The sequence below is a fragment of the Anticarsia gemmatalis genome, chromosome 3 (assembly GCF_050436995.1).
Source record: "Anticarsia gemmatalis isolate Benzon Research Colony breed Stoneville strain chromosome 3, ilAntGemm2 primary, whole genome shotgun sequence".
Classification (NCBI taxonomy): domain Eukaryota; kingdom Metazoa; phylum Arthropoda; class Insecta; order Lepidoptera; family Erebidae; genus Anticarsia; species Anticarsia gemmatalis.
In genome coordinates, this window is record NC_134747.1 from 12,969,299 (window position 1) to 12,989,660 (window position 20,362).

A 20,362-nucleotide genomic window follows, 5' to 3' on the forward strand; every position below is an offset into this window, starting at 1 on the left:
AATATCCTTTTAATTTAATCGATTTGTTCCTTGAGAGCCTGGGCATATCTATAATTTGTTTATATTAATATTAATACTACTGTTGTAGCAAACAGACCTCCATCAACTTCTTAAAGTTATCTACTTGTGTTCTTAATTCTATACTGTTACCTTACATACAACAACTATCATTTCTTCTAATTGGTTGTAGGTAAAGCGCAAAACAGTGTCTAATATGTTGTACTAGCTGACCCGCGCAACTTCGCCTGCGTCACATAAGAGAGAATGGTCATAATTTTGCCCGTTTTTCAAACATTTTTCGTTGCTACTCCGCTCCTAATGGCCTTAGCGTGATGTTATATAGCCTTAAGCCTTTCTCGATAAATGGTCTATTCAACACAAAAATATTTATTTTCATTTCGAACCAGTAGTTCATGAGAATAGCGCGTTCAAACAAACCAACAAACTCTTCAGCTTTATAATATTAGTATAGTAGATATGTTTTAATTGCTTTCACACAATGTCAATTCTGATCCTTGGAAACTATTCTATAGAAACACAAAACATATAAAACAGTAGAACTTAAATGTAGGCAATAAAAGGCAACATAACACAACAATATGTGTCTGGCAGCAGACAATGATATCGATCGGCGCGCCCTGCACACCCCCGAGTGTGCACACCGATATAATACAACGATCTACGAGCCAAGACTTACTGTGACTCGCTCACTATCTTGTAGATAACTTCATAATAACTTACTGATTAATAGGTCTCTAAGGTATTAAAGTTGAGTTTTGAAGTCCTCTAAAGATCTCTTTTAAGTAAATGTCATTTTATTCATATTGTTGGAAAAATATCCGAAAATATATACCTACTATAATTACTACAATGCATACATAATCTAATATTACGCCTGTTTTAAACGCAGTTGTAGGCAGAGAAACATTTCAAAGATGAAGATGAGAACAATATGTGTCGATAGTTTGGTCAATTATATAGAGAGATCTATGTAAAAAATATATCTACTGTGTAATGTAAGTCGCAATCTTCGGAGATGGCGCTCTAAAGACGTATACAGGTCTTCAATATCTTCCTGTTAAAAGGTTAAAGGCTACCGTCGGGTACTTATGACAATATGGTTGAAGCAACATAAGATTGTAAGGATCTTAGCAAGTAGCTTTCATTACCCTTACCCTTACGCTTGAAAATAAGGCATAATTTTCATTCCCCATCCTGTCCAGCAGCGTGGGGAACTCAAACCTTGCAATTGAACAAAAACAGGCTAAGTTACAAAAATCTTCATACAAATATCACCACACGCGGCTAGACCGTTTCATAATACGTATGTAACACGGGGCCCTATACCGGGGCCCCTACGCCGGGGCGGCGGGGCCCATTGTCACACGTTCAATGCTAATGCGACAACTACACCTGTGTGTTATTGATTTATTCATTCTGATGGCACAAGGAAGTGGGATTTGAAAGTTTGAGGACTTGAGGTTTTAATTTTCGAGACTCGTAGAATATTGTAAAGAGGTAGTGAACGACTAGAAGGCAATGGTCTGGTTGGTTGGTGTAGATTATAGGAGGTCAGTGTGAGCTGTCAGCATAAAACTAATGCTTGGCTGTGAGATATAATTTCTGTTGACGCACAAAAAGTAGGCAGGAATCCAATGATGGGCATACCTTATATATAAATTATAATATTGTTTTCGTACAATGATTTGAACGATATTTCGGAAATAATTATTTCAGATTGTGGTAAGAAAAAGAAAACACAATTAGATCAAATCTTTTATCATCTTTGTTTTGATAAATTTGTTCCCAAGTCTCGATATCTTGTAAAAGTCATACATTTACCTAAATTTAATTCCTTTTATTAATTTTATCACACATAACCAAGCTTCATTCTGTTGTTATGTGGCCGTAATAACTTTGTTAGTTAAGAGGCATTGTATTTTAACACGAAAATCAGTCTATCAAACTAGTCTCTTTTTGAATCGAATATTAAAACACTTTCAGCAGATTGTTCTCAGTGTGTGCGTACATCACAGTGGTAGATATCAGTTATCAGCGGTATTCATTTAAGTAAAGCTCGCGGTATAAGCAACACTCAGATTTGCTCAACAATGCGACGCCTAACGCGTCTCGGGTGGGGGCGCTAGTGGCCACATGTTGGAGGAAAATGTAGGACTGTACGGATTTTAATTGAATATCGTACTTTATTATATCTTAGAAAAATCTTAAAAACAATATGATAGGTAATGGATGTGTAATTTGATTTGCTTGAGGCTTCAGCGCGGAATGCGCCACGGCTATTGTAAGCTGCGTTCAAATATCTAACAATACAATTTAAAATACTCGTTTGAAGTTTATAACCCTTTAAAGATCTAAAAACTCATATTCTCGGTTAACGGTTTACAAATACAAAATTGTCTTAATCTAATGTTCGTAACATCTTCAAAATGTTAATCTACATAAGTTTAAATTAATTAAATGCTATATCTTCTTCTTCTTTAACATAATTTTTTTCCTGCGTTGCATCAAACAAAATTATCAACAGTAACAACAATATACCTTCGTCACAAGTACCAAGACTGTCCCTCGCCCCGTCCCCCATATCCCCCCTACAGTAGGGGGGCATCTCCCGTCTACCGCACAATGCTCCCAGTAATAATATAATCGGGCCGACGCCACTTGCCATTAATTAAAATTAAAATTTTCATTGCGACGCCATTGTCGCGCAGTGTCTCGACTGTTCGAGCTTATGTGTATTGTCTTTTATACCTACTATTCTGTTATGTTAGATTGTTATTAATTTGAGTGTGCTTATAAGATTATTATATAATGCATAATTTTTGATATGTGGTTTAGGAAAAGACAATAAGAAGTAGTAAAGTATTGGTGCAAACGGTCACGATTATGAAAAGAATAATAATATATTCACGTTGCGTGTTTTCTATACGATTTCAGTTACAAAACTGAGAAAGAATCGAAACTAGATTTTGAATATATGTATTCAATAAACGAATTCAGTTATAAACATTAACATATCAAAATAATTTTCATGTAGAGCCGAATTATTGAAAAGGACTAACGAGTAAAACTTTTCAAATGACGATATTTAATGACGACAGTTGAGTCTTAAATACCCTTAATTCAACCATTCATATAAAACCTACTAGGTACATAACCCAATCAAAATAATCCTACCTTAAAAAAACACCCACACCATAATCAATCTTAAAAAACCGATCATTTACAAATGGTGTTACAGGTTATAAAAAAACATGGCGGCACACAGGCTATGACAAACAGCTATACGGCCAACCGTTTGGCTAATCATTGGGTGCAAGGGTGTAAGGGTGCAAGGGTGCAGGGTGCAACTTTATAACTTCACACCTGGGCCCTTTATTATCTATAAAAACCACCCTCGCATGAATGAAAAGGAAGTGGTATAAAAAACCATAGATATTGACACCATAAATACTGGTTCGGACTTCAGTTTTTTTTGGATTTCATTCATAAATTATTGTTTATGGAAGTTTCGCGGGTGTTGGAATGTTTGGTTGTAAGTTATAACAAAGCGTGATGTTACAACTTGTAAAATCACGCTTGTTTAGTAAAGAATTAGATATGGGATTCTTCTATATAAAAAAAATATTTAGGTTTTGTAAGTTTCGATGTATTCAATACTAAATTATATCATTAGTTTAATAATTAAATTTTAATGGATATTAGATATCATTCATTTTCTGTCATACTTTACCTATTAGGAAATCTATCCGTTACTTATCTATAACCAGGGAAATATATGATAAAGAATCAAAATACATTATTCATGACCTACGACAGCAGTTTCCATTTCTAAGTATCTTTAATCAATCCCTAAAAACCTTCCTTTACACCTCTATTCCTAACCCACTACAACCACACCTTCATCAAGAAACCAATTCGAATTCCCTTCAATTCCAACCATTTCTATCCACAGCAATAACATCCCTAAACAGGTGAAACACACCCAATAAATAAACCCAAATCGTTAAGTTCCAGTTCCATTTCAACAAGTACCGTCAAAAAACAGCCACCTCCAGAATACCGCTGACTCATAGCCCACAAGGACATTTAGTTACGGCTGCATAAAAACTCCATGGGAGCCGAAGAAGCATTCCTTTGCATCAATGGGTAAAAAAGGTTTTTGGGTGACGAAAAAAAGTTAAGGAGATGAGGAATTGTGTCTTAATTTCACCTGAGGAGTGTGGAGATTTGCATGTGATCATTATTTTTAGAGGCGTGATGATTGTTGAAAAACAAGACATGATTTTGAGATTTTTTTGCTATGTACCTACACACTGGGCATAGACTATACTTATATCATAAAAATGTATAGTAGGTGCTTAAAGTAAGACGTCTTATACCTTTGGATGGATATAAACAAAAACTAACGTATCATAAAAGGGATAAAACTTTCTCTTATACGTATTTTTGATACAGTTTTAAATATTTTTGTGTTAATCCATTTTTCAAACGTTTTCGGGGATTTATGTGTATTAAATGTCTTTCTTTATGAAAACCTGTCACATACGCAAGAGAACATTTGACATCTTCCCAAAAACAATGACTCACCAAACATTTGATATAATTATGTATTTTCAAAAGTATATTTGCCAATTGTAATAACCAGAAAACTTCTTTCAGGCAGTCTGGCAACCGGAATAACCAAAATCCTGATCCAAACGGTAAATAAACGCAGCTAACATCAGATATAATATTTTTAATCAGACCAATAGCCAATTAGGCTGTAGTAGTATTGTCGCCAGCAAACTTTGATTGGTTCCACTTCTGCGGACCAATTATATTGAAAAGGCCAATTCAGTAGAGCCAAGTTTTATTGTGGTATACTGAACGGCGTCAGCATCAGGCCGAAGGTTCAATAGGCCAATAATTAAAACCGCACTGGAGATTGGCTCCTTACGTTGAGAGATTTCGATTTTTAATTAACTCCCAATTGTTTTAGTTGGTTGTTTATAATTGAATTGTTTGATGAAGTCTTAGCAGTTGATTGTTTTTGTTTTGAGCTGCGTCTTGTTTGGAGTGAAAGATTTTTGGTGTGGATTGTGGAGTTCGTGTTTTGGGCTAAATATACTGTCTGTTTTGGGGAAGGTTTTGTGTAATTTGTCAAGCTAAAATGTCAAAGATTTTTGTAGTGTTTTGTAGACACATATTTTGGGCTAAAGATAATGTAACGATGTTTTTAATGGGTAATAGGTACTTAGTTAAAAATCTTATTGAAATGTACCCGTCCGCATTGGAAATGAGTCAAAAAAACTAAATCTATCATGTAAATTGTACGTAAAAATTATGGTTAAATACTCGTATTACTTAAATTACACATAACATATCGCGCCTTGTATATTGGCACAAACAGAGCCTAAACAACACTACCTATAATACATTATTAGTTACTTCTATAACCTAAAGACTGACAAATATAATCAGCTTTCACACCCAAAAACAATATTCTCCGAATCCCTAATAATACATTAAGATTATTACATAATATACCTAAATAACATAGAACTAATGTCGGCACAATCAAAACACTCGTATTGTTCGTGACAATCGCTACTGTGTGGGAGCAGTGGAAGCTTACAATACGCATTGTATACTAAAATAACTAGGCTAGGTTACTACGAATGTTATAGAATAGGATTACTAGGAAAAGAATATTGTTATAGAAGTGTTTAGGTGTTATAGAAATATTGGTGTGTTAGAGTTAATATCGTAATTAAAGCTTTATAAACGTTCGCGTTGCATGTTTAATATATAATAGAATACGGGAATTAAAGCGAACACGCAATTTACTTGAAATGCCTAACGTTTCAGCGCTGGTTTCACCCGTCGTGGTCGCAAGCTGACTCCATGGCCTGCCTGCAACCATCATTTCGCACCTTTAGAGGAAGAATGACTTAATACTGAACCTACACTGAGTCTCTTACGACTTTATTCCACTTATTATGCGATTTCACTTCCAGTAGCCTAACAAGACAAGAAAAGTCTAACTCGAAAGCAGCATAAAACCACTTACGTCGTTTTTCAACTGAAAATGTGTCATGTTATAATACCAGGTTTTGACAACAAACAAAGCGCCCCCTGGTGTTAAAAATGGTAATTAAATATGATTGTGTTGTTATCTAACATCAGTGATGGGCGTCTGTCTGTCTGTTAGAGATAGTCGTGTCAATGAAAGTAGGGGGGTTGTGTGATTGAAACTTTATAACTTTCGATTTTGTAGAAGAAAATACTACACAGCTTAAAAGTGATGCCCGTTGGTTATTTAAAAAAAATATGGATAAAAAATAATAGTGCTCATGATTAAATGTTCTTTACTAGTTACATAATGTTGTTATAAATGTTTATTCTCTACCTGATATACACTTCAACGAGCGACGGTGAGATCCATTTTGGCCAAAATGTCAAACCAACTCGAGGACCTCCTAAAGGTGATTCCCAGTGTAACAATAGCTAGTAAGCAATCATACGACCTGCCTTACTTTCTGTCACTGATGATTTCCAAACGTGAAAAACTTCAATCATACCATTAAGTCATATATACGAGTAAGAAAAGTCTTCTTTGGATCCCATAAACGTAACTTCTATGCTGGTATAGTTTTATTTCACGGTTTCAGTCACTCGAATACCATCCAACCATCCACCTATCTAAGCCAAGAAGCCTCAAAAAATGTATCCCACGCGAGATATCCCAAAGATTTTCCTGAAAAAAAGTAACCCTCGAGATTAAAAAAAAATTCAAACAAAACCCAATACTCAATATCATTCATAATCAATAACAAATAGAGGGACAATCTTAAAGATATAAGCGAGGGTTTTTAACTCCTGGGGCAGGACAATGGATGTTTTTCATCGAAGAGGGGTAGATCCACAATACACGTCAGTCGGGACAAAATTATGTGTTTCGTACGAACTTCGTACGAGTTTTCTAAAAGTTTCGATTTATAGATTTATTGTGTATGTTTAAAATATACGGCAGAGTGACGTAATGAGGTGCCGTGACAAGATAAGATGAATGTTGTGCAGGAGATAAACAATATTGTTTTGAAAATGAGAAGTGGTACATGGAAGATGAAAATGATACAGTTTCTTATGATAAGAAGTATACCGATGTCATTTACGAAAATTTTTTAACATTTGAAGTTTCGGAGATTGTGTCTTAAGTGTAGTTAGATGCAGTTTTGACCTTTAATTTGTTTAATTATAAAGTTTCGTGCATCATTTATAAGCAAGGCTTATGCGAAATGTGTTCGTTCACTACCAGTTGACATTTTGATGCGGATATTAGGTTTCCTTTGGACATTATTTGTTAAAGGTATCACAGGCTTCAGATAAAGTATTGCTTAATAGGTACACGCGTACCTACATCAAAAGTTAGAGCGTCTTTGGAAGTTTATTCTACAAACTTTAACTAAAGGAAATATATATTATGAGAGTCAGAAGTTTTGTGAAATAAGTTTATCAAAATTACATTTACAATATCAAAGATCCAAAACCAAAATCATTATCGCCGACCGTCACCCACAATTCACAGCGTGTTACAAATTTGACAGCTCCTGTCAAAATCCGATAAAATTTTAAAGCGCACGCGCACGTCACGTGTCGTTTTGACATGTCGGGACCTGTCAACATTGACAATGTGAGCGAGTGGTCAACGTTTTGTTCTTTAAATTGACTTTTGACCACAGGGGTTATGTGTGAAGTTGAAATTGTTGCTATTTAATAGAACGGTGGGAGTATGGGAAGAAGTCAAACGAGGGTAAACGACTTACCTTAAACATTATAATAAGAAATGCTGGTTTAACCTTTGACGAATACAAAGAGAAATAATGTATGTCAAAGTCTGTCAACATTTTACTTGTACAGATAAATGATGTTAGTCCAAACAAAGTAAAATAGAGACCAAAATAATAAAATTATGTCTAAGAAATTTAGCTCGCATGCTATCTTTATCTATTCTCATCTCATTTCGTATATACACCACTATGTTGCATTGTATTATAGTGGTACAGCGCTACTATTTGTAAGATTAACCCTTTGTCAAGATATCTTGCAGCCTTTTTTCATTTTGCAAGAAACAACTATGCAACAATCGTGTAATTGCTAGTTTTCTTTTAATTTTAATCACAATAAAAGCATTGAAATAAAAATAGTCAAACATGCTTATAAATTACGTAAGCTTGTAAAACAGCTGTTATTTTATGATAGAGCAATAAATTTAACTGGAACACTGAAGGCTGTATTATGCCTATTTTCTACTATGAAGATAATCGACCAAACCACCTGCCAACTTTTCCACACGCTTTCATTCAACACTGAAATAATTTCTTAGAAATAGCTAGGTAATATCGATAATCGAACGACATAATAACTGGTTATTACTGATAATAACTGTTTTCTGCCAGTAATTGTGTGTAATTACCACCCTTGGTTTGATGTTGGGTAATGTTTTAATTATAGGGAAATTGTTGGAAAATGTTGATACACGTTTATGATTGCTCGATGATGCTACACATCAAACATAGTTTTGACGAAGAATGCATCGAGTATTGGATTAAAATATTTAATTGAATCCTTAAATTATCATAATAAAATCGGTCTTTGTTTATAAATTGGGTCTCACGGGGTTTTCTTGTTCCGAAATATCTATTTATACATTTTAGGTTATACGGCAATGTTTACAATTACATAAAAATAACTTACGTAATTATACTGCGTATCGTCCCTATGTGTGTTCCTATCTGCTATTTAATTGTCTTTCACAAATATTTCACTGCACTCACTTTCAAAAACTAACAAAAGGGACACTTTTTTGCACTCCGAACTTAAAATCACAACAATAATTAGTAACAATATTTTTTACTTCAACAGTTTATTCAGTTGTTCCAATTTCAAACTCGAAAAAAAACATTGACTGTTCCAAATATGAATTTTAAATAGCGCTATTTTTTCTATTACGTTTAGTTAACCCTCTCACAAGTGCGTTGCAATTTCTACTACAGTTAGCTTACTCAGTCTTTGTAATTTGGATTTGAGAAAAACATATCACACGTATGTATGTATCTAATATATACAATAATTCAAAGGTAACTGACTGACATAGTGATCTATCAACGCACAATCCAAACAACTGGGCGGATCAGGCTGAAATTAGGCATGCAGGTAGATGTTATGATGTAAGCATCCATTTAGGAAGAATTTTGATCAGTGCTTGGGTGGGCCCAAGGGGTTAAATAGTGGATTGAAAGTTTATATAAAAATTCTGTCCTAAGTCACAAACCACGCGAATAAAAACTAGTGAATAATAAATTGCGGCATTTTTTCCACTTACGTTTAGTTATCCCTCTACAAGTGCGTTGTAGTGATATTAGTATTGTTTATATTAGAAACAATCGACGGTATTGCATCTGACGTGATTGTTTAGTCTACTGCGTTTTTTTATTGCTTAGTTAGGGAGAGATGTATAGGGTGTGGTTGTATTCATTTTGACGTAGATTTTCTTTTTTTTGGTTTACATCTTCGCTACTTAGATTGTTTGATGTTTTCAGTTTTCTTTCCTTAATAAAGCTTCTATTGTTTCAAATAATAGTAAGGTATACTATTGAAGATCTTCATTTTTGTGAAAATTTTGTTAAAATAATATTTCCATTCAGTTTTGTATGTATATTGGCCCTTACTCGATGTTTGAGTACAGGATATGAAGATACTAGAAAAGGGAAAAAATGAAGATGGACGTTTTCTTTAGGTACATAGTTCGTTGTTTTGAAGTTTTGACTTCGAGGTATTATATTCTCCTATTTTAATCTTAACACCATTTTGTATAACCTAAACAAACAAAACAAAAGCGAAACTTCTACGCAATCAGTCACTAAAAATCTCCTTACATAAATGTATGTAACAGTATCACATTTATTTACATAACTACTAACAGTCTCCGACAGAGAATGTGGCCCACTCCCACGCATCAAGCGAATGTTATGTGTTATAGAAAACTAGCTGACCCGCGCAACTTCGCTTGCGTCACATTTTTTATTACTACTCTGCTCCTATTGGTCGTAGCGTGATGATATGTAGCCTATAACCTTCCTCGATAAATGGACTATCTAACACTGAAATAATTTTTCAGATCGGACCAGTAGTTCCTGAGATTAGCGCGTTCAAACAAACAAACAAACAAACAAACAAACTCTTCAGCTTTATTAGTATAGATTAGTATAGATATGTATTTATTTATTATGTACGCTTGATGTCGTATATGTGTGGTCTAGTGGGTCATAACGGAGCGAGTTTTTGAACATGGTTTGATATTACCGCTTTGATAGGCACATTTAATTTTGATTGGGAAGACGATGTTTGTTAGTTTTCGTTTGGGCAAAGGTGAGGTGTTTTTGAAAATAAAATGCCTTTGAATGCTAAGTTTTTGGTTTTTAACCTATAAAGGGTCGTATCTTTACTGAAAGAAATGCATTTTCTTGTAAATTAGTCTAATTCTGTGTATTATTACGAAACTGATATTGTAGGTTAAAATAAATATGAATGAAAGTAAGCATAATTATATTTTTCTGCTTTTGGCATTTTTGCTTCAGGAAATATAATATTAAAAACCCACCTTATAAATCATCCTGTGAATATATTTTTACCTTTTCCCACTATAGAGGGTGGTATTGTTTATGTTATTCCATCGTATTTGCCATACAAAAGACAGGCCAGTTGTTTATTTTATGCCAAATCACTACCCCAACACTCGCAATGATATCAAGCACGCATATTTTATTATAAAACATAGGGGAATTGTGCTAACAAGAAATTTCATAATTCATTAGAACATTGCACATTTAATTTTGAGCTTTATTCTACAGACAATAGGGTTGGTTTTGGCTTTACCTTTAAGTGGTAAATTGATCGTTTTCAAAGGGTGTTTTATTATTTTAATGAACTTTAAAAAGTATTGAGAGGTGATAATGATAGAATAAATATTGTGTTTGGGTTAAAAATTGATATGTTGGTTTAGTATGAAGTGGGATATTGATAAATGCACAAAATTAAGCCCTTCTATTTTTGCACTAAACAAACAAATCAATTATCGCAAAAAAACAAAACATTATTTTACTGTATGTGTTTGTTGTAGGGTGGATTCACTGAGAATAGTGGCTAACGAGAATCTTGCATTAGTTTTTATGTAGTTGTGCTTCTTATCTTTTCTATTCTTTATATTTATTCCAGCCGTAGTACATATTCAGACTTAAAGATTCAGGAGGAAGTCTCGGAAATATTAAAATCTATGTTTAAGAAGGCGGTTAAAAGTTCTTGCAGAAAGGACACTTTTCGACTATTGTGATGTTTTACCACGATCTACGCCATGATGCCTTTTCCTTCCTAAGATAGTATCATGATTGTGTTTCTAGTTAAAATTATAGGACATAAAAATCAAAATAAATAAAACTGTATTAAAATTTCTAATCATTTTAATTACGTATAATATTTTTTAAATCGAGATAGTCTCGTCGTTACAATCGACTTTACAACATATTTTATACAAGATACCTTATTTTCTTTCATAAATTACAATTTCTAAATATATCGATTAATTACTTTTTGTATTTAAACTTACAGAATATATTTCGAATGGAATGCTATATTATGAAATCAATATTTTATATGGCAACATATAAATGCGTTGAAAAATGGCTAGGATTTTAAAACATTGTTTTAAATTGTATAATTTAAATAATGTTTTAAATATTAATTCATATATTTAATGTTTAAAAGCTGCTAGAAATAAATGAATGGAATTTTACTAGTTTTCAGTCCGGTAAAATTTTACAGGCAGATTAAATGAATCAAGTTTCAGATATCTGAAATTTGAGGTGGTATTACGAATGCATAGAAATATTTTTCCAAATCTGGTTCCAAAAATCTGTCTGAAAAATTCAACGTTTTTCAAGATGGAATGTCAAACCAACTGAAAGTTTATTAATCATCTATAATATCAATATATTGTAATGATAATATTAATTTTTAAACTCTTATCATTACTTAGAAATTCAGATTTTTATAAATAATTTTGGCAGGAAATAAAATCAGGTTTTCTGAATACACAAAAACCTTAATCTAAAGCTGTTTGACAATACGACAATGTGGCCACAAGCAAAATTAATTTTAATCTCATTTTCATTATACATTCGTCACAAATACGGGATTCTAATATTATTCTAACATTACCTATCCCTTTTTTACGCTACATATTAGTAAGAGGCAATGAGATTAAAATTATTATGTGTGACGACATCACCGCCATTGCAAACATAAATTTGTATTTTACAAATGACACGTACGAATCTAGAGAGAAAAATAACAATTACTTAATTCTATATTTACAAATCTATGAAAAGTCGTTGTAATTATTTTTGGACTTTTAAGTTCCAATTAATTATTGCTATAGCAACACCAAGTTCAATAACTTTCAGAACGAATGTCAACGAATTCTTTGAATGTTCCAAAATTGAAGTAAACCAGTGTTGCTATAACAATAATTCTAATAAAAGTAGTTCTTTATCGATAAATGAGTTTTTTGTTTATTACTCGAGTTCTAAAATTATCGATTGCGACACTTTCCAAAGCGTAAAGTCACTGGTTTTTGTCCAGTTTGTCCGTTTCATTTACGTTTTTCTCCAATGAAATCAATTCTGAATACCAAAAAAGTTATATGATTAGTTTGCTAGCTGCTTTTTGTTATACTTTTTATTAAAAACTTATCTACCAATAAAGAATCAGTTCTTATTATAACAGATATATTTACAATGTACAAGTAGTTGCCTTTACAGGAATATCAACTTTTATCTATCAAGGAAAATTAAAAAGGAACTTTGGACCACGAAACAAATAAAAGAATAGCCCATTGCTAGAAACCGAAACAGTACCAAAAAATAGGCGAATCAAATCACAGAGGTACTGAAATAAATTTCAATCTATAATTAAATAGAACTTTCTATTATACAATAATTTCCCCGATACAAAAAGTAAAGTCGGACAGTATCCGAAAAACAAAATGCAGTCCAAAAAACAAAACAAATAAATTAAATTCAACAACAACAAACTAGGTTTCAGGTCAAAATATGACAGTAAGTGGCCTCCTGAACTCGGAACCTCCTTGGGTACCCTGTGGGTATTGGCCAGGGTACTGGGGCATGAGGATACTTGAAGATCCTTGGTAGTAGGGGAGAGACGGAGACGGGTTTGAGCCTGAAGAGGAGCTGCCTTCGGTCCTGTCTTGTGTCTTAGCTGTCATATCGGGAGATTCGGCTGGGGAGCGAGGGGATAGACTTGAGGGAGCAGAATTTACGGAGCTGAGTCCAGCCATGGCGGCCGCAGACGCTTCGGAGTACATCTTGCTGATGTCGACTGGGTACGACCTTTGTTGCTGCTGGTCCATGTACATGTAAGCCTTGGAGAGCGCGGCGGAGTCCAGGTAGCCTCGAGATGGGTCGGGATACATTCCGTAGCTGCGATATTTTTCTGCCTCTATTGAGTACTTTGACATGTCCATTGATGGGCCGACCTGTTGACAAAGAAAAGTTTAGGTTAGTACATTTTTTTATAAAGTTTGTATTTTTAGAGGCCCTCTATAAAATCAGAGGCTTCTGGCATCCTCTCTTTCCGCCCCGGGTCAGACTGTCCCTGGTGATACTAGAAATTAGGGGTAAGTTTTAGTGCATATTCACGTATTTTTATATCATCCAAAATGCGTATTGAAATGTCGAGCAAACTAAGATATACAATTAATAATCGCGCTAATCTTCAATTCTATTCGGAAATCTTAAAGTTATGCGTGTTATTACTTAGTAACTAGTCTTTTCAAGTTACGTAAATAGAAATAAACCCTGTAAAGGTCCAATAAGCATACATAGTTGCGTTATACCGTCGTTAAAAATAGATATTCCGTGTTTACATACTTATATTAAGTAAAGTCGTTTTAATGAATAAATTATACCAATCTAACGAGATTCTAGTTTATTGAAAACATTTTACGAAATCAGACGACCTCAGAAATCAAGTTGCATTAACTAATAATGAATAAAATCTTCATTTCAACTTGATGATAAATATTCAATAGTTTGATACTCACGAGCGTAATGGACTTATAGCAAATTTGTATATACGGATGTTGCTTAGCAAGATAATTATTATTTAAGTTATTAATAAAATAATTATCTATATTATATAACTGTGCCCGCGACTCCGATTGTGTGGTTCGGAAATTGGAAAAGTTTATCTCCATGTTTAGTTTTATCAAAATCGTTTTAGTGGTTTTTTTTTTTTTTAATTTTAAAAACAAACTGAAACCGTAACAAAACGGCGACACTTTGGAATTGTAATATTGCTGTACCAAATTCAATAAAATCGTAGGAAAATTTAAGTTCTGAAATATATTTTTTGAAAAATAATGATTTTCCACTATTTTAGATGTTTTGATTGTAAAATAACATGCATCTGGTTTTCTTTAGCTAGTTCTAAGGCCTCGACCATTTCTCTACGTATGTATATGGAGAGATCATGACATATAGCGCTTAGCAATATCAACCTCCCCTGAAAAGGCACTATTATATGAAAAAACCTTAATCCATATTAACGAGATTACTCACACATAACATAATTCAATTGAAATTAAAATTGTATTTACCTACCACTTGTATTCAAGGGAGAATCAACCGTATTCTTTATTCAATAAAGTTAAATATTCAATGTGAAGTTGTACGTAATGCAGTACTGTATTTTCCACGGTCAGACACACAAATCAAACGTAACAATGGGATCGAATAAAGGTTCGAATTTGAAATTTTTTAATGAAGTGGGCTCTACACAATATTGTGAGGAAAATATCGCTGGAAGGCGACACACAGCTTACTTGTTCAACGAACAAAGAGCTCGTGAATGTGGCTGTTCAACGGTACTGAACGATGATGAATTTTGTAAAACCTTTATTATATTTAAACGGCCTGTGTATTGTATCCATATACATCACGGGAATAAACATACATTCTTGAATAAAGAAGGAAATATGTATGGAACTGTTCGCAATGGCGCAATACTTCTTGCAGCAGAATTTGAAAGCTTGTATTAAGAAACTTATATAATTTGTCATACAGCGAAATAGGTACTTAGTGTTTCATAGCCTATGCAGCGATAAAATATTATTTAATTAAACCTATAAACACAGGTACGTGCGATAAACGAATACTAGTTTCCATATTATCCAATAAATCTCAGCGAGTGCATTCAACAACATTTATCTCCGTATAATATTCTATTAACAAATGTAACAACACAAAGCATTTAACTAGCGCACTGAATCAAGATTACGTGGACATTTATCCAACCGTATTCCGATTTCGAACTATTGGAACGCCATCAAAGCAACATAAAAGGTTACATTATAAAAAGGAGCTAACAAGTTCGCCCACAAGTCGGCTGTTTTATGTGGCTGTGTGTAGTATGCGCTTGGGCATTATATACGGCGGCCGGTCACAGCTAGGGCGCTAAATCAGGATTAGCTCGACGCAGAGGCATCATGTACGGAGTTTACGGCTCGCCCTTACAGCTATTTTATTGCAAGCCAGTTATATACGAGTAGAATATTTTTTTGTTTTTTTGAAAACTATTCAGCGTTTGTCAATGTAAAAATAATTTGTAGGATGTTTGAAGAAGATTTTATTGATACGCGTGGGAATGTATGGGAGTGGAAATGTGTTCAGGATTTTTATGTTTTTATGTGTTGTATTGTATTCAACACCGAGTCTGGTAGGTTTAAAGGTTATAGTATCATGAACATTTGTATGAAACTCGTAGCTTTATCAATGGACGAGGGTGACTAAGATGAGATATGACCGGAGCCTTGATAATTCGAAATAATGATCACTAAACTTAATAATCGTATACGAAGTGATCACGATAAAATGGAACAACACACTGAAATACACAAATATCTGCTGTCAAATTATTGTCACCGTTTTGCCGCAACACGAAGAATACTATATAATAAAGAAGCAGTTCAATGATTAAGAAATCACATTTACTTTTTAACTTGACAGATTGACCTCAACAAAGAAAAAACAAACTAAACTTTCAGAAATACATTCGAATCGAAAAATTCTATTGTTAAATCGCCTATAAACCTTTTTTCTAAGCACTTTGGTAGCGAATTTGACAATTTCACGTCGAGTTATCGAGTAATGAGTAATCGAGTCGAAAGTTACTCGTATCGAGTGCCGTGGATAAATCATCGTAATCGTAATCGAGTTCTGAAACCACAATGGTTCGTTAGATACTCGACATTTGGCGGTAGTTTGAGGTTAGGGTTGACGCTTGTTTTCTTTGGAAAGGTTTATAATAGTTTTGAATTATGATAAAGAATTACTGTAGACTCTTCTGCATTTCATTCATTGTATTCGATTTTATAAAGTAAGTTATTTAAAATTATTTAAATTACTGTATTTTTTGTGGAAGAAAAAGAAAAGCTCTACCATATGAAATGGATAGCCAAGAAGACAGACATGTAATTTAGATTGATTTAGATATGTTTAAAAAAATAATTGTCTGCTGCGAATGCAAGTCAATTACTGAAAAAATGTTTTAAGTGTGTCGCATTTTGTGTTGTATATATTTTTAGTGTCAATATTTTATAAGATAATTTGATAATTATGTGACGAGCTGACAGCGTTTTACATCCTTGTTTAAAATTAATTGAATGCTAATCAGAGGATTAATTTTATAATATTGTTTTTATAAAAGATTAATAAATCGCCAAAGCAGGATTAGAATATTTATACTCTAATTAACACAGTTTTTAATATGACGAAATACGCCACCTGTATGCGTACGTTACAACTAGTGTACGTCAAATTGATGGTAACTACTATTGCTGCTTTGACGTTACGTAAAAATCACTAAAATCTAAAAGGAAATCAATGTACAGGAAAGTGTTTTTCAAATAGTTGTCAACTGAGATACGTGATAGCCCCCTGGACTTTAAAAAGTCTTCCTTACATATCGTAAAATAACATGACGCTGGCCGTAATAGACTTATATATCGGTCTCCAGGTTATATGAAAATGGTTCACTAGATTATAATTTTATTATTTTAAATGCTGTTTTATAAAATAAAAAATACACGCTACAACACATTTTATTCTAAATTTCTACCAAAAACTCAACTTATACAGCCCTAATGATTAGAAAACGCCCAATCACTATTTTTAATACAGTACAGGTAAAGTAGCCGTGTGTGAATGGTAGCTGATTATATTGTCTCTCTGCCGGTGCCCGTGCATCAGTCATGGTGATACCGGCGTATCATGTGGGGTTAATTAAATGTTTTGGCCACAGTTCGGGTGGGGTTTTGGGGTTTCTATGGCGTTTCTTTTGGTATGATGGTTTCCATAGAAATATGTTTTAATTTAATATTAGTAGGTAGTTGAATGAGACTTAAGTGACTCAAGGCCTAACCCCTCCCTTATTACGGGAGGAGATCCTAGCCCTGCAATTCATGGGATAATTTTTAATTTTATAAGTTGATAGTTAAATGTTTCTTAATTTTTTATAGAATGTAAGCTTGCTTTAGGGAGTGTGTCTTGAATACTGTTGCACGATTCTCTACAATTTACTATTGAGTAATGAGCGTTTGACATTTAATATGTACTGCGAAAATTGTTTCTATGGCCCCAGATAGAGGTGCTGATCTGATTATCTTACAAAATTAAACCCCTACCACATTACGGGAGGAGACCCTTGCATTGGGACATTAATGGGTTGAAATTTATTTTTTATTTATTTATATGTTTATTAGCACTACGACAGGTAAGAAAAGCAAAACACCGCAATTAATCAAATGAAGAAAAAACGTATGTCAAAAATGACTTATTTTTTCTATAGTTATTATTATACGTAACATTGCTTCACGCAGACGTTGTAAACCTTTTATTAACTAATCGCAGATCAACAATCGCAAAGTAATTCGAACTCTAATGGTACATTTACATTACGACTAATTGACGGGTACACACGAGATTAATCTTATCTTTTATCTTCAGATTTAAGACATGTCTTAAGATATATTGTGCTGAAAGGGGTCATGACATAGTCTTCACCTTTGAATATGATGGATTGCTTTATTATAAACGTTTTGATCACGCTTAAAAAGTTTCTTTTATTATTTTGATTCTAAAATTATGGTTATTGATATTTTTTAGCTTCCTAATTTGTTTTTTTTTAGTAGTTTGGTGCAGTTTTTAATAAACGCACTTTCACAAACGGGTAATTAAGGATGAAATTATGCACAATAAAGATAAAACCATTTCCATTCTATCTTAATCTTTCTTTGGTCTCTGCCTACCACTATGGGAAAAGACGCGACATTATGTATATCAAGTATGTAAATAAATCCTAAGACACGTTTAACAACATCTTCCCACTACTAACGCTTTATAAAACAATTCTAACCCTACTTTTTTCCCAGCAACTTAACCTCAATCCCTTAAAACAAATCACTCAATAATCCCTCACATAATAATCAAATAAGGCGTTACCCTCTGCCCTCCGTATTACGTCACTTTCACAAGATTAAACGTCAAACAGGAGGGAAGTTTTTAAGGAGGGAAAGTCCTCTGGGCTTTGGACATGTAGACATGAATGAAAGATGATTGCGAGATACGTATTGTGATGTTTTTGATTTTAAAGACATTTTTTTTTGTTTGTAAAAAAAATAATGTGGTGTTTTTTTGTTTTGTTTTTGTGTTTAGTATATTATTTAAGTTTGTGATAATAACAAGCGTGTTGAAACCAACTTGTACATTTTTATTGTAAAAATATGGGGCTATTTTTGTTTTTAAATTGGAGTTTGTGTCCACATCTATACTAATATTATAAAGCTGAAGAGTTTGTTTGTTTGTTTGAACGCGCTGATCTCAGGAACTACCGGTCCGATTTCAAAAATTCTTTCAGTGTTAGATAGCCCAGTTATCGAGGAAGGCTATAGGCTATATAACATCACGCTACAGTCATAAGGAGCGGAGTAGCAACGAAAAATGTTACAAAAACGGGGAAAATTTTGACTCATTCTCTTAAGTGACGCAAGCGAAGTTGCGCGGGTCAGCTAGTTATCGAATAAAGCTGTATGATCGAATTAATCCCTGAATTGAATTACAATACCCAGTCAATATCGTAAAAGTATAAAATTTCTTATTGTTGTGGTTCGGATGTATATGTAAAGACAAAACGATTCTTTATTTTTAAGCAATTATGATATTCGAATTGACTTGCAATTAAAATAAAACGACTAAATGTAATACATAATACCAACAATAAAACAAGCTATCATATTTTCCAGTATTATGTAGGTACAAGTCAATAAATTGATGATTTTCAAACACCTTATTATATATAAACCTTTTTTTAATTTATCATCGTAAAAGTCGTATAATATTAAAAATAAAATAATTCAAAATCAGAATTGCAATTGCAACGGCCAACTATCGTTCATTTAATTTTAGAACAATCTATCAATGTGTGCACTTAGTACACACACACATGAACAATACAGTGTAATTATTATTCTGTTGTGTATGTGTGCGTGTGTATTAATTTAGATGTATTTTGATTTAGGGTTGTCGCGGATTGTGTTTGATGGGTATTAAGTTACACACGTTTGCTGTAGGGGGAAGGATTGCGAGATATTCAATGAGGTGAGTTAAATCTGTTTGTGATCTTATTAATGTAAGTTTGGGGTAAGTAGGTACTTTTTGAAATATTTTTTGTATAAATACAGTTTCATTTTTCCTCCCGCACTAAGAGTTGCTCTCGTGTCGCGGGGACTTTTACAAACATAAAAACACCGGACACAAAGTACAACCCGACCCGAAACAATGATTTGTCGATCGCACTAATAATTGTTCCTTGTGAGAATCGAACCCACGACCACCCGACGCAGTGGCATGGTGACCTAAACCATTGCGCCACAGAGGCAGTCAGCTAAAGGTTTTACGTAAGATAAGGTAAAATGTTTGATGTCTTTTTTAACCGACTTTAAGAATAAAGACCTCCCTTTTTTATGCGTAGCCACAAGAAGGTATTTGCTTATTACCGATATTTGGTTACGAATCAATGACAAACTCAACATATAATTTCCTTACCACGTCTATAGTCTAATCATAATAATAATAGCAATGCGTGTACGAAACAACATAATAACTTGAAGTAATTCGCTAACCCGATTAATCCCAAGAGGTATCATTTAACACTAAAACATTTACCATCA

At 33.4% G+C, this 20,362-nt stretch overlaps 1 protein-coding gene across 1 annotated transcript in view; it reads right to left on the minus strand.

Moving 5' to 3' along the window:
- Positions 1 to 11,507: 11,507 nt before the first annotated feature.
- LOC142987696 (uncharacterized) overlaps positions 11,508 to 20,362 on the minus strand; it is a 50,340-nt gene continuing 41,485 nt past the window's right edge. The window contains exon 5 of the mRNA XM_076136643.1: positions 11,508 to 13,612. Within this exon, the coding sequence (XP_075992758.1) occupies positions 13,163 to 13,612 (450 nt within the window). The 3' untranslated portion in view covers positions 11,508 to 13,162. The remainder of the gene's footprint in view (positions 13,613 to 20,362) is intronic.